At 42.0% G+C, this 15,095-nt stretch overlaps 2 protein-coding genes across 6 annotated transcripts in view; one reads left to right on the plus strand and one right to left on the minus strand.

Annotated features, from left to right (window-relative positions):
• The window catches only part of LOC108032655 (potassium voltage-gated channel protein Shaw), a 44,955-nt gene extending 35,160 nt beyond the window's left edge, over positions 1–9,795 (plus strand). For 2 of the 5 annotated variants that reach the window (XM_044094236.2, XM_050884918.1), the window contains exons 9-12: positions 3–249; positions 1,787–2,101; positions 5,218–5,322; positions 6,428–9,795. In XM_044094236.2, coding sequence (XP_043950171.1) covers positions 3–249; positions 1,787–2,101; positions 5,218–5,322; positions 6,428–7,095 — 1,335 coding nt within the window. In that variant the 3' untranslated portion in view covers positions 7,096–9,795. Of the gene's footprint in view, positions 1–2; positions 250–638; positions 2,102–5,217; positions 5,323–6,427 lie in introns of those variants that run through there. The other 3 variants (XM_044094234.2, XM_044094235.2, XM_050884919.1) reach the window with 3 other exon arrangements.
• A 2,327-nt stretch (positions 9,796–12,122) lies between these two features.
• On the minus strand, positions 12,123–12,860 carry LOC108032467 (uncharacterized). Its single transcript, XM_017106292.3, has one exon. The coding sequence runs from the start codon at positions 12,782–12,784 to the stop codon at positions 12,173–12,175; it is 612 nt and encodes a 203-aa protein (XP_016961781.1). The 5' UTR covers positions 12,785–12,860; the 3' UTR covers positions 12,123–12,172.
• Positions 12,861–15,095: the final 2,235 nt, after the last annotated feature.

A 15,095-nucleotide genomic window follows, 5' to 3' on the forward strand; every position in this document is an offset into this window, starting at 1 on the left:
AGGCTCGCTCCAAGCTGCCCAAGAAGCGACGACGAGTCCTGCCCGTGGAGCAGCCGCGTCGCAAGAGGGAGCCAACTGCTCCGCACCGCGGCAGGACGAACGCCATTAAACAGACGCCGCCCACTGGGCCGGGACTGGTGGCCGGGGGCGTGGGTCCAGCGGGGCCAGGACTCGGTGGCCATGCGGTGGGTCACCCCGCCCATGCCGCGGCGCCCATGTTCAAGGATGCATTCGGCGGTGCTAAAATCGGTGAGTCTTGCAGCAGTCCCTTTTCATACCCTGTACTCGGAAAAATCTTTTGAAATAATGTATTTCAAAAAATCAATTTAAAATAGAAACCAAGACAAACGGCAATTTTTAAAATTTTAAACATTACTTTCTGCTCATACTCAAAAATATATTCGTGCTTTAACAAATTCAGAGTTTATTACGATTTTTTGTAATTTCGAGAGAGGTTTTTTTTAAATACGTATTAATACGTATACGCAATATTTACAGAACAAACAAGATCACCAATTCGAGTACAGGGTACTTAAAAAGTCGCGACTTACGACTTTACTTCTCTTGTCTTTTTCCTTCTGTCACTTTGAAGTTGTATTGAGCTTAATTTTCTTTTCTGTTGCTTTTTCGGCCTGCAGATATTTAGAGCAGACTCAGTGCCACAGACTAACACACTGACACATGCAGCATACATCACACAGATACTCACACACACGCACACTCAGATACTCGCTCTTGCTTTTTCCTCGCTGTTGGGGCCTGAATTAATTTCATTCAATTTCTTGTTTAATTATTTTATTATTTATGCACCCTTTCCTGGGCAAGTCAGCTGTTATTTAGCATTTAGCATTCCCCGGGGTGCTGCCGTCCCCCAGAGATTTGGCCCCTCCCACGCCACTGGGGAGTTTCATGTGGTAAATTTCCATTTTACTGATTATTCAAAAGCATTGAAGGCAGGACTTTCGCCACATGCGAGTGGCCTGGCTGCTGATGAGGCTGCAGACCCCGGGGGCCGAAGGACTTAAGTGGATATATGCACTCAAGCGAGGACAAGATTCCGCACCATCCTCCCTTTCCCGCAGCAACTGCAATTGCAGGGTTGGGTTATAAATTTAATGTCGTACGAGGATTTATAATCGCTTCGGTTTTGCTTAATGCTCCCAATTCCGGCTTGCGGAACTGGGCCGTACTGCCAAGTTCATTAATGTTGATTTGAGATAATCCCGATTATTTATGGCCTTAGTGGGGGCTAGTCAGTGGGCAACACAAATAACAGTTTAACATTTTGACTAAAGATGAAAGTATTATATAATATATGCTTCAGGATATGTTTAAGGAAAGTGTATTTTTTTTAACTTTCAATGCTGTTTCTGATTTTTAATGTTCAGCTGCCTTTATTTTTATTATTTTAGTTGGAAATACGAAATTTAACTTTTTCCAAATTGCTTAGTTTTGTAAGGTATACTGTTAACTGAATATTTATACATGTCTCAACCCATTCGAATTGCATTTTAACTTATATTTGTTAAATATCTTTGGGGTCCTTTCAAAATTTTAAAATAAAACATTGTCCCCTGCCTTAACCCCTCTAATCCGCTTAATTTGATGTTACTGCATATTGTTCTTAAATTAAATTTATTTATTTTTTGTTCCTCAATGTTGGTCTATTGTATCTGTAATTGTTACTCTTTGTGTGTGTTGGTGTAACAACATGTAAACGAATGCGTGTGTTGTATATGTGTATCCGAATGTAAATGCATCCGTCCGCCGTCGGTCGGTACTCCAGGCACCGTGAACGTGAACGGCGTCAATGTCATTGGCCTGCATCCTGCGCAGAGGACGACGACGGCGACCACGGCTGATCCGACGCCGATGTCGGCAATGACCTACCAAGTGCCTATGCTCCAGACCGCACCGCCCGCCCACCACAGTCATGGCCACGCCCATGCCCATGCCCACGCCCACGCCCATGGCCTTGGCCCCGCGTCATCGGCGGCGGCGGCGGCGATGACGTCACCGGCATCGCTCACTGGCTCAGCTGCTTCGGCAGCCGTTGCCACAGCGGCCGCAGCCGCCCCCGCCGGTCCCTCCTTCATCAGTTGTAAGTGTTGTCTTGTCTTGTGCCTATCTGTCTTTCTGTCTTCACCCCTTTCTACTTTCTACTTTCACCACCCCTTTTCTCTGCGCTCCCCCTGTCTCTGTCTCGGCATGCTGCACGTGTTCAAATGTTTATTAACCACTTCAGAAAAATTGTTTTTTATGCCTGGTAAAAGCACTGAGAAAAATAAGCACCTGTATATATAAGTTTAAACTCTAAGAAAATATTTAAAAAGGAACCCATAAAACTGTACAACCAAGAAAAGAGTCCATTAAATTTTAGCTTGATGGAAATATTGTTTTAAGTATGAGGCACTCTGTGGAATAATTTATTAAATTTAAGAAACATATACATAGGTACCTATAAATTTTAAACACTATTATATTATTATTATACTATTGGAAGCCAAACAAAATAAATGGTGTATGTAGATTGTTAATGACATTAAAATTAGAACGATTTGCTTTATTTTCGCTAGAGGAACCTTTATTGCATTAATTAGCTACCTTCAGCTAAAACAAATTTAAATGTATATTCATTGTTTGTTAAACATGTAAATTTAAAATAAACCCTCAAGCCAAGACTCAAGTGGAGATTTCTTGAAAACCATGAAAGGATTTTCCTATGGGTTTCCAACAATTAGTCCTTTGGGTGGGGCAAACCCCACTGTCATTGCCCCGAGCTTGTTAGGATTTATCGCATGCTATAAATTTCCCCCGAATGCTATAACTTTGTCACTCAGTCTATAAAAGAGACTGCAGCAAACACAAGGCGACCAAAGGAAAACTTTTTTATGTTTATTTGCATATTAAAAGCTTTTTGCAACTTCTTTTTTTATTTTCGGCATTTAACTTTAATTGCAATTTTATTATGCTAGGCGAAAATCCTTTTAATGTCATATTTCAAAAAGGGCAAGCAGGCGCAAACATTCTATATGCTGCCGCCCACACTTAGGCACTCAAACACATATAGAAATAAAGTTCATTTATCGTCAAACAAATTGAAAAACTTTTTCCATTTGCTCGGCCGTCCAACAAAGCGCTGGAAAATAGCCCTGCTCAAAAAATATAAAAAGTGTAAAAATGTGGGGGGAAAAACCTGTCGAAAAAAATGTAATGGCAAGAACCTGCTCAGGAAAATTTCTGCATGATGTGCATTTTAATTAAAGCCACAAAAGCTCAAGTGTGCAAGCTCAAATCTCAACTTTTCTTTTTTTTTTGCCTTTTGTCCAGGAAAAGTGAGGCGGTACTCAGATGGGGAAACGGAAGGCAGTTTGCGGCTCTCAAGGCGATTAATTTCTTGAGCCAGTTGTGAACTAGGCAAAGGCAAAGAAAAAGGAAAGAAATTCAGTCAAAAGTTGAAAGTTGCTTAGCTGAACTTACTCGGGTGTTGTATGTTGAGAAAGTGTTAAAAGAAAAAAGAGCCATAAATGCTAATTCGAAGGGGCGTTGAAAGTTTTGAGCTGTAGTTACACAAGTAAAATGTCTGGGGTAAAACCTTAATAAAATAACGATTTAATTGTAGGGCTTGTGTAAAGTAGCTACATGGAATATTTGTGTGCTCAAGAAAGAGAACCAGTTTTTATCGGGAAAATCATCTTAAATCTATAAAATTATAAGTAATAATCCATAGACTTCTTTATTCACCGCTTGGCCAACCTACCGTTTATAAATACCCCGAGAAATGTAATTATTAGGTGTTTTCTTTTTGACCGCTTTGTAGTTATGTCGAGAAGGGTTCACACGAAGCGAAACTTTTTATAAGCTGCTTAGGAGACGCAACTGGCCCCGATTTCTTGCTAAAAAAGGAAACGAGAAAAAGTGTTGCATACTTTGGCACGTTCTGAGCCGGGGCAAATGACATTTCTCTGTTCGCCGGAAATGCAGGAGCGGTGACATTTGGCACTGTTCCTGTTCCGTTGGCCCCCCCATCTCTTCCCTCCCTAAGCAGCTTTTGCATTATGGCAAAGTGTGGAAACTGGGGGGGAGAAGCTCTTGCCACCACTTTCGGATGCAAATTGCGAAGCACAAAAATAGCAACTAAATCACTGGCAAGCCAAGTGGAGGAGCTGCAGGGTTATTTCTGCGATCTTGTAGTGGTCATTTACCAAACGCACACCCCTACATGAACAGGCAGCAAAGGCTTGAACAATTTATGGCCACAGTGGGCCAAGAACGATGCCAACGGCAGGCCGATGGTCAGGAATTTCAATTAAGGCAGATCCACCTAAAGGCATCTGAGTCTGTGGAGAAATCCCAACCCATTCTTCACCGTGTTTTACTTGCTGCCACTTTTTTCCGCACTCTTTTTGCACCACCATGAGCTCAGTGAGTTCTTGTAAATTAATTTTAATATTTAAAGTTGTTGCACTAGCTCAAATACAAAGTGTAAAAGTAAACCAATTTTCACGGTGAAAACTTCTCAACGACTGTCAATTAAAGTTAAAAGTTTGTCTGAGAAGACGGACCTTTGATGGATCGCCTTGTTAGGTACATGACTTCCCATTGAGAAATTTATATTGATTACCTTGGCATTGAGTGAAATATATTAAGAGAAGAGGCTACAGCAATTTATAGAATATACTAGAATATAATTATTTTATTTTATTTTTAATTTTATATTTTTACTTTATGCTGTTTTAAAATGAACCTTTTCCAAATGTCGCATCACTGACTTATTGAGATACTTTTCTATCATTTTAACTTTGTACATTCAAATAGATTTTCCCCCACTTGCCATTACGACATGATAAAAGTTTTTTCACAACTGCTCCTCAAGTGCCTGTTTATATAGATGTATATTTTATGCGAGTGTATTTAGCTATGGAAATATTAAAATGATTTCACCAACTTTTCACTTTTTTTCCGTATGTCTTGCCGCCAACATTTTTTTTATCAGAATGCTTTGTGGAAGAAAATTGTTAGCTGCGTGCCTTTTTAAAGTTTTGTACACCATTCAACCACTCCCCCTTTTCTTTTTCCCCGCTTTCCGTGTTTGTTTTCTTTTTCGGTTGTTTTGGGGGAAACTTTTGCCTTGGCCCCGGCCACCGTTACATTGTTTGCTCCGACGGCACTAACGCATTTCCCCGGCTTTTCCGGCCGCCTCCTCTGACTTTGCAGCGGACTACTTGAGCGTGCCGGCGGTGCAGAGCCTTCAGCCGCGGGCGGCGACGACTGGCCACGACTTCATGCTGCCGCTCCAGCCGAAACTTGTGGGCCCCCTGGGTGAGTTGATGATGGGCTTCCTCCTCCTGGTTCTCCTGCTCCTCCCGCTCCTTCCCCTCCCCTGCCAGCCGGGTATTTTCCCCTTCAGTCCACGTTAGTTGAAAGTTTTGCGGACAGATAATTGTGGAACGGGGGCGGGGGCGGCGGAAAGGTGAGGCCATCGCAGTTGAACCCACTTGTAACCACACACATAGTTTGAGAGCCATTGTACGGCCGGGACAATGGTCCTTGTCAGGTCGAGGGCAGGGTGTCACCGGAATGTTTTCACACCCCTGCACACACTGCACTCCGAGAATATTCCCTGGCCCGTTAGAACACATTTCTAATTTTATTGCCCATCTGTTCTATTTTCTAGGAATTTTACTCACACAAATTTAGAAAGAAAATTAAATTTGTTGCACTTTAAAGTCTATAAGACATCAGCAAAAAATTAATTAAATATATTTTTGAAAACTAAAATGAATTCAAAACAATTCCATTTTGTTTGACTCTTTGCTGCTAGCCTAAGGCCAATAATACAGACCATTCTAATATAATTTTCTTACCTATTGATGCAAATTGATTCATATTAGAAAGGAGTGTTCTCTATGAGAAAATAATTTACTTTTAGTTTATTGACAAAAATGAGACTCAATTATTTTCCATTCTGTGAGCCATGAGCTTATTTAATAAATTTTAAAAATCTGAATAAAATGTCACTCTCTTAAGATTATTTTTTGAAATATGACATACATGACAACAAAATCAATTCTATTAATGTGCAAAAACAGTATTGCTTTTAAATACAGGTGCTTTTTAAACCAACAAACACATGTCAAACAGAATTCAACCAGCTTATTTTGCAATTAAATTAATTTTAGGACAGGGTTCTGAGTACTCCCTCATCATTCTTATTCACATAACACCGGAGTCGGAAGTGCTGGAGGACGCGAAGTGCTGGCTCATTCACTTGAGGCTCCCACAGATGCCTGCACAATGTGCTGGCGATAAACCAATCGCCGACATGTCCTCGAATGCACTTCCGCTTCCGCGTGCGCATCCTTCAGATGCTTTGCAAACCGAAGTGTTTATTGTTGCCTTCTCCTCTGCTTTCTCCACTCGACAGAGCGCAAGGATCAGCATCCGCTGCAGCTGACCGCCCACAATTTGGCCTCCGATACGCACCAGCTGATGTACGCGGGCCACGCCCATCCCCACGCCCACAAGGGGGCGGCCACGAGCGGCAGTGGGGCGGCTGTGCTGAATGTTCCGCCCACACTGAGTATGTCGCACAGCCAGATGCCACCCGGCATGGCCAGCATGGGTCAGCGAACCCCCAATCTGAGCTTCCGGGCCGCTCACGGCGGAGGCTCATCCCAGGTGGCCACCATTCAGCAGCCCATTCCGCACGCCCACGCCTGCCACGCCTCCACGAACTGCAACATCAAGATTTCGGTGGCCTCCGCCGGAGTCTCGGCGGGATGTCCGGACGAGTTTCGGGCTCCCAAGGTGACGCTGCTGGACGATCTCAGCGACGAGGTGAACTCCTCGACGGACGAGTGCGGGGACTGCTGTCTGGTGGAGGACAGCGATACCTACGAGGGGGCCACCATCAACAATGGCCAGAGTGGCCAGGAGAACGGCACGGAAGCCATCGGAATGGATAATGGTCTTCTGGATAACGATGGGGAGGAGGACGATGTGGATGAGGATGAGGATGAAGAGGACGGCGAGGGCAGTGGTGTGGGCGGGGACGATAGTCTCGGTGGGATCTACATAGGTCCGCGGCATTGATTGCCAGGCATAAACTGGGATTTTCCCCGCTAAAGGGGACTTACCAACTTCTGAATAGTACTGCCCAAAACTGCGCCAAACTGCAACGCGGTGAAAGTTAGCAAAAAAGGTCAAAGTCTTTAAGAAATCAAGTGTACGTATATGTGTAATGTGAATGGGTCGTTAGGTGTAATGTGCTACTTCACAAGCGATGCTGAATGTAACTTTATCTGGTCAAGAAACTGCCAAGGTCTTAGGAGTTGCAAAACCAAGGTCAATCATGCTCAAACTTTTGCCAGTTCAATGGCCATTGGCAAACTTTAAGAGGGTTTAAGGGAGGGTTATTTCTAATGTTCTAAGTGTTAGAGTTTTAAATTTTGCCATCTTCTCAAAATGTATAGACCACTTTAAGTCTAGTAGAGACTTGGCTAAGTGTTCCTAAACTTCCAATAAATAACATGCCATAAAAACTGTCGTGTGCAGCAATTGCTAAACATAAACAGTGATTTTAATGCTCTCGAAATCGTAAAGCTGCCTGGGCCAGAGTGCTTTTTTAATAGTTTCCCCAGAAATAAACTAGATAGTGCTTAAAGAATAATAGTAGTAGTCCTGGGATCACTGCCTGTCCATCTGTAAACTCTCCCAGATTCAAGCTCAACGCAGTGCGGTGGCGTTCCATTAATTTTAAGACGGCACATTCAACGTTTCCCAACCATTCATCAGCAGTTTTAATCAATCTTTGCACTCCACTCACGGCATGCGGCAAACAGCATTTCTTGTCTGGCCAAGACAAACATCCGAAACATTTGTATCAGTGTCCTTATAACTGTCGTGTTGACAAGTGTCATTGCCAGCGAGCATGTGCGATTGTTTGCCAGTGTGGGTGGCCGGGCACGTCCTGGCCGAGTCCTGCAAACAAGGAGGACGCAGATGGTGGTCGAATGGGAGCTGCCCGCATGCAGGGCAAACATATCGTCCATATAAATGTGACCACTTGTGTGCAGCCAAGGACCTCCACCCACTTTCCGGCACGTCAAGGTGTTTATTGTGCAAATCTTCGGGACAAAAATTGCATGGCCAACTATAAATTCCCACACTTGACTCGCACGCTCCGTTTCCCGGATCAGAGACCCCGAATGAATCATGGACAAAAGTGTCACTGGGCTGGCTTGTTTATCTGACACATTGACTGCCACCATTTCAATGAACGGGCGAGCAAAAACCGTGTCGACAGGGAGCACACAAAAGGCCAAGACAGCCAAAAACTAAAACGGCGACGACACTCGTGTCCTTGGAGCCCTCGATGTCCCATCTCATCCACTCCTCCGCTTCCTCTTCGCTGGCGGTTTGTGTGGTTGACCTTGTAAATAGTGTCTTTTGGGGTCGCTGTGTTGGCTTTTCATTCCTCGACATTTGTACCCATAAATGTTAATTGATTTATTCATAGCAGCTGGATGAAAGAGAAAAGTTAAACGCACGGATCTGTAAATATTTGAGTATGCCGGTCAAGGACTAACCAAGCGAAAATGAAACTGAACATAAAAACCCAAAGAAGACAGTAGCAAACATATTTGACTTTACATAAGGTTCAATGGTAATTTTTGGTCCAATATTTATAGTTTTTGATGTGCTAAAACGATTAACAAAAAGACGAACACTTTTGATTCCGAATCTTGTGTAAGGGAGTGTTAACAAAATCGACCGCTTTTCAAACCAAAGCTCGTTGTAAGTGTATATGGACATTAGTTGGACGTTTAGATTTAAATAGATATCATGCCCAAACATTGGTGTGAGGGAAGTGATTCCAATTAGTCAGTATAATCAAATCCGTTGGTCTGAATGTGCGTCGTTCTAAATTTACTCTTTATTGCTTATCTCTGATTAAAGTGTTGAATAATTGCCTAATTGTTGTGTAAGGAATATTCCTGGTTTCGGCTCGCCGACTGAACTTTTTTTCTGGTTCAAATATAGATTCCATACTTTTAAAATGTACAAGGAAAATGTTGCTTTTAAAACTGTTCAAATTAAAACAAAAACACAAACATGTTCTCCTGTATTACCAAACCAAAAATTCAAAATTAGCAAAAATCTGAAAGGTATATTAATATTTATTGTTAATTCATAAACCAACTTTTTAACTAAAGTTACATTTAAATAATTTTAAATAATCTTAAATGAAGAGGGAAATAAATCTTTTGATATAAGACAAGCTGCAGCGAGCCAGTGCTAATTGAAATAAATATTGTTTCAATAGGAATATAGTTAGTTTAAAAAACACAAGTGAGATACTAAACTAATATTAAACTTTTGCCTAGCAAATAACTAAGTTTAGTCCGGTCGATGCAGAAAATCCATTGCATACAGAAATAAATTCAAGAAATAAATCTTTTGGAAAGAAATCACCCACCACAGACAGGAGCAACAACCCGGCTGAACGTAAATTACGAGAATTTCGCAAATATAATTCTGTGTGTATATAGATAATCTGAAGAACAACTGAAAATTCATTAGTAAAATGTCGAGAGCAGTGGAAAAGCATTTCTACAATGTTTATCGTAAGTAAAGTGTCGAGAACATAAAACCAAAACTGTTTACAAACAAAGCGAATTTTTAAATGTTGAAAAAATGAGATCCGAAAAGGTAAATAATAAATGAAAAACAAAATGTGGTGTGCTAAAAACAAATTAAATTTTAACGAAAATAAAAATTCTTTGAAAAAGCCTTCAATATTTCAATGATTTCTACACAAACCCATCATCACCAGCTCACGGTTTTCAGCCCAACCAAGACACGTACCGCATTTTATGCTAATCAAAATGGGGCGGGAGGAAAATTCAATTTCAGGGCCGCCCAAACAGAAGCCACGGACGGGATTTTTAATTTAAAAGGGCCGACACGAGGCACTTCCACACCTACGCCGCCCGTTCCAAATGCGAATCCGACTCCCACTCACATTTCATTTGGCCAGGCCATAAACAGAGGATCAGCTTCGAGGCCGCCCTCATAAGGCCATTTAGAGGGAAATTTATGCTTGCCACCTCTGCAGTAAAATGGACCAAAAAACACGGCCAAAAAATACCGACGGGCCCTTGGAAATGGGAAACTGCAAGTGATGGCGTCTAATATAGACACTTAACCACTTACAACCAGGCCAGCACACACACAGCCCCACATAGGCACTTCCCAGCACGTTTTTGATCCACGTGCACGCAGTTGGCACATCAAAGCGCAAATCCATTAAGCATTAAGCGGGAGTCAGGTGCGGAACTATGCGGGTCGACTCACAGAGGATGTGTTTATATAAGGTGCCCAGATACTCTGCTTTCGTTTTTTGGAAAAAGAAAGAAAATAAAAATTTAATTAATTAACAAAATAAATACTAAGGATGACCGAATTGTATGAAATATATGGTGCAATCGAGTTAAAAGAAATAAGAAGAGTTGGATAGCTTTAAAACATTGAGAAATATTTTAAAATTGGCAGGGTAATGCAAAACTTTTTATTGGAATTTTTAAACATATTTCTGGAATAAATAAATATATTTAAAAAATAAAAAAAAGTATTCCTTCCTCTAAAATTTTTTTTAAAAGAAGCATTGCCTCTAAGCATTGAAAGTATTCTGGATATGCACGATAACAAATTCTCTAGATTATTAATAGAATCACTTTGCGATATATATATTTGTTTGGCTTAAAAATTATATTTCGCATGTAAGCCACAGAACATTATTATAGTTTATTTGCTCCATCCAGAAAGGGTATCAGGGAAAATCCCCCGCCTGGCATTGAAGCGGGCAAAGGAAATCACAAAACCCACTACGTGAGCCCGGCTGCAAAGGCGAGGAGCTTATCTGCGGCCCAGAATCCAGAACTCCGGGATCCCAGGAGTGTGCTACGGCGGTGCGGCAAGAAAAACAGACGGAGACAGGAGAGCCGCTCATAAGCGAGGTAAGATTAATGAGCACCACCTGCCTGCAGACAAATTAGATGGCATAATTCAGCGTGACCCGCACACGGAGCATATTCCTCGCGCTCGTTCTTTGCCGTGGCACTGGAATTCCCGCACACACATAGTAGGTGTGGCGTAGATACCCATCGTTAAGTGCTGGCAAATTTATGCAAAATAAATTATTTGCCAGTTTCAAACATGCAGGAACAAGGAAAGTAAGTGAAACTCGAGTTAAAGCGCGGGAATGAAACACCACCCAGCCTGGAATCCAGCATAAGCTGCTGATTTATGCCTGACTTGATAAAATGTCGCATATCCGGTTCCGTCTTTTCTCAGGCCCGGCAAAATGAAATACAATTTCTTCGCCTTCGCCTTTCCCTCTGTCTGCCTTGCTTATGGCAGGGAAGTTTCGGTGCTGGGAATGGCTTTGGGTATGGGGCGAGGCGATAAAAGCCAGAAGAAGTAATCAAAGTTAGCATATGGCGGGCATGGCTGCCTAGAAATGCATGGCAATCTCCAAATGTGTTCTCTGATTGTCTGCAACTCGTCTGACACGCCCATTTTTATTCATTTTCAGCTGCCTTTTTGTGTGTGTGTTTGTACTTGGGCGTTTTTTTCTTTGTGTGTTTGTTATGGCCACGCACACAGCTAGAGGGTGTGGTTGACGGGGCGTATGAGTAATGCTCCTTTCGATGAATAATCGGGACATCTTATTCTGTTCTTTTTTGGGCGATGCTCTTGAACCTTTCATCAGCACAATGGTCGTATTACAGCTGTAATAACTTGAATTAGATGGGATCCATTTTTTATCACTTTGCAGGGAGGAGCTTTGAAAAGATCTATGGCAAAATTATTTTTAAATATTAATGCCTAATTTTTACACTTTTATAAAAGTGTTTGAATATAACATTTCTCAATGGTTCTCTCAACTGCTCTCTTCATTGCACCGAAGCCCTTAGAAATGACAATCAGATGACCCACTTTTGGCTTCTTCAAGGCCAACTGTGGGACTGCAAAAAAACCAAGAAAAGGCACCTTTTTCCCCTTTTTCCCCTTTCTCCGTAAAGAGGTTTTGCCCTTGATTGCCAGATGAAAAACTATTTTTAAAGGGGATAAAAAACACATTTAATGGAAAATATACAGAAGCGGATCAGTCGCAACTTTCTCCATCCTGCTGACAGCATTTGCGAGACGCCGACCGGCGGTTGGGCATTTGTCTGGCCAATTGGCACACCTTCAAGGCCCGACGTCTATCCCGCGTATTCATATTAGTATAGCAGCGCAGCATGCCCCAGAAGTCCTTCGTGGTGCTGCTCAGCTCCCTGGCGAACTTCATTAGGTAGTACATGCCATCGGTGGCTTCGAGAACGTACCACAACACAGCCAAAGCCACTAAGCTGGTAATTAGCCCCGACAGCCAATAGCCCAAGGGCGAGGGTTGGCAGCCATTGTGCGTCAAATTCAGGAACAGATCCGTCAGGCTGTACAGAAACCTTTCCAGACCGCACCAAATGATGATGGTGCCCACCTCGGCCAGGAAAATGGCAGCCACGATCTCGACGAGAACACGCCAAAAGCGGTCCATGTGCATAAATCGACGGGGATAAATGGAGGTATCCCACAGGAAACACATCGTGGCCACCAGGAAAATCCAGCTGGCCAAATCGGGAGCCTGCGAGCAGCGATCTTCCGGCTGCTCGAAGAAAAAATAGCAGCCCATCAGTTGGAAAAAGGCCGCCAGGCCCACTGCCAGGTTTTCCATTTTACTTAAATACCTATTTTTTCGGTAGTTCAAATAATTTACCGAAAAGTGTACTTGTCAAATTTGTGTGGTATTACTGAAAACTAGATTTTACTTTCACAAATTTACTAAAATTCTCAAACATTATTTAAAGAATTAAGTAAAGCTGTGAAATGCAGAATATATTATATTCATATTTCCCAATTTCTACGATATATTCATCTACAAATGCATTTTCCTTTATATAGGTCCCTTTGCATACTCTCAATTAAAACCCTTTAAGCACACAAAGTTTTCAATCACCCTTAAGTGCCTCGACGTGACTGACAGCGCCTGATAATTAGCATGCTCCAATCAACAGCAGGAGCCACAGCGTCAGAGGACACCCCCTTCAAAGAGGAGCTCATTGCAATTAATTAGTGTTTGTCAACCCATACAAATCGGCACTCACGTACGAGGGAAGGCTCAAACACAATGTGTGACAGGCTCTGGGAGAAAATTAGTTTGCCGACCCGCCCACTAATAGTCTCGCATTAGCCGCTTATCTAAAATCGGTCGACAGACAGCAGCCCAGGCAGCCATCCAAAAAAGTGCCAGCAAATTAACATAGCAGTTACCGCAATTAATCAAAATTAAATTGGCCCATCGCCCGGGCCCTCAGATGGCCATGTCAATGAACCGCATGAACAGCCCAGCTACACAGTGCCCCCAAAAGTCAGCCGACAACCTCCATCGCCGTCTCCTACTTTCGTCGAGTGGCGGGTGGGAGATGAATGGCTACCTGGTGGCCCACTGTGAACTTGAATCTATCAAAGCCATTGGCATCGGCTAAGTGAAAGTGCCTGGATCTGACAGGGAGAAAGACTTTTTTGCCCCGGGCTGGCGCACAGTGTTTCAACCAAAGTGGAAAAGTTTTCTTGAAAATACTCTAGGGATCGCTAACTGGCGACAACCTTTTTTTTTTAATTTTTATTTGTGAAGGTTTTTATAAATAAAGTTACAGTTTTTGATTGACAAGTTTATTCCTTTACTGTTAAATAAAATAGGAAGTTTAAAAAAATCAGATAATCTAAAATATTTTTCGATATTTTAGGTCAATGCCATTTGCTTTTCTAAAGGAAAAAATCTTTTTTTACAAAACAATTTATCTGAAGATAAACAAATTTGTTAAAAAATAATTTCTTTTTATAATTTATTGTGTATTAATCGCTACCTATTTCTAATATTTTTGGCAAATTTGAAGTGTACATGGTTTTTTTCTGATATAACTCAAATTATGATTCAAAACGTAAGATAAGAAAATTTCGTTTTTAATATAATAGACTAAACCGTTTCTCACCACTGTTAAAAACATTTCACACACATTAGGGCCACTGATGAAGAGGGTTCATTGTTGTCAGGAATTGGGTCCTGTATTTTGGGTTGCGCGTGTTCGGGTTCAACTTGTCTATTTAAAAATTGATTTGTTGTTATTTACATTATTTATTTGGGATATCTTTTTAAGCGATTTTATGCCAGCACGCGATAATGGCGTGTCCTTCGGGCCTTGTTGCCGCTGTCGAAAATCCAATTTGTAAGTGTCACCGACAGTTTTTGGCCAGAGAATGCGAGGGAAGGAGCGAGACAGATGCCTTCGAAAATTTTTTATTACCGATTTCTCCAGTGAAGCGGGAATCACAGTTGATTTCGGATGCAACAAGTTGGCGTGGGTCAGAATCGGGCTGACTGGAGGTGTCACAGCATGACTTTGGTTATTGTGTTTGGGTGTAGGAATCAGAAGGATGTGTTCATTTGCAGGGAGTAGTGATGGAGATGGCAGTGGGGAAAGTCAGACGGGGCCAGTAATTGAAAGCGTTCGTGTAGAAAAATCAATCAAAATTGTGCGCTTGACATTTGAACGGGTTGGGTGAGGTTTCACTTTGGCGCCTGGGGAATTTGGTTTGAAAAAGTAAATATTTTTCAGTTCATCCATGCGCAAAACTATTTGCATAAGTGTTTATAGAGGTCATTAAAAAATAATTTTAAAACGTAAGTCATATTTTGCTGATGGTTAAGACAAATTAAGAATTACTTTGTCTGCATTAAATGTGCGGGCGCCGCCAAAAAATGCGCTCAACGGAACCACTTATTTTGCAGTTAAATAATAAATCACTCCAGGAAGAGGTAATGACTGCGATGGCGGCGGCAATTAAGCGTAAACAACTGCAAAATGTCTGGGGAAAATAATTTGCACTTCAACTGAGCCTTTGGGCTGTGGCAGGAAGCCAGGAGCAGTTGGGATCAGACACGCGGCCAAGTCAGGCACTTACAATTTTGTATAATTTCGCACGTG

The sequence above is a fragment of the Drosophila biarmipes genome, chromosome 2L, assembly GCF_025231255.1.
Source record: "Drosophila biarmipes strain raj3 chromosome 2L, RU_DBia_V1.1, whole genome shotgun sequence".
NCBI lineage: Eukaryota > Metazoa > Arthropoda > Insecta > Diptera > Drosophilidae > Drosophila > Drosophila biarmipes.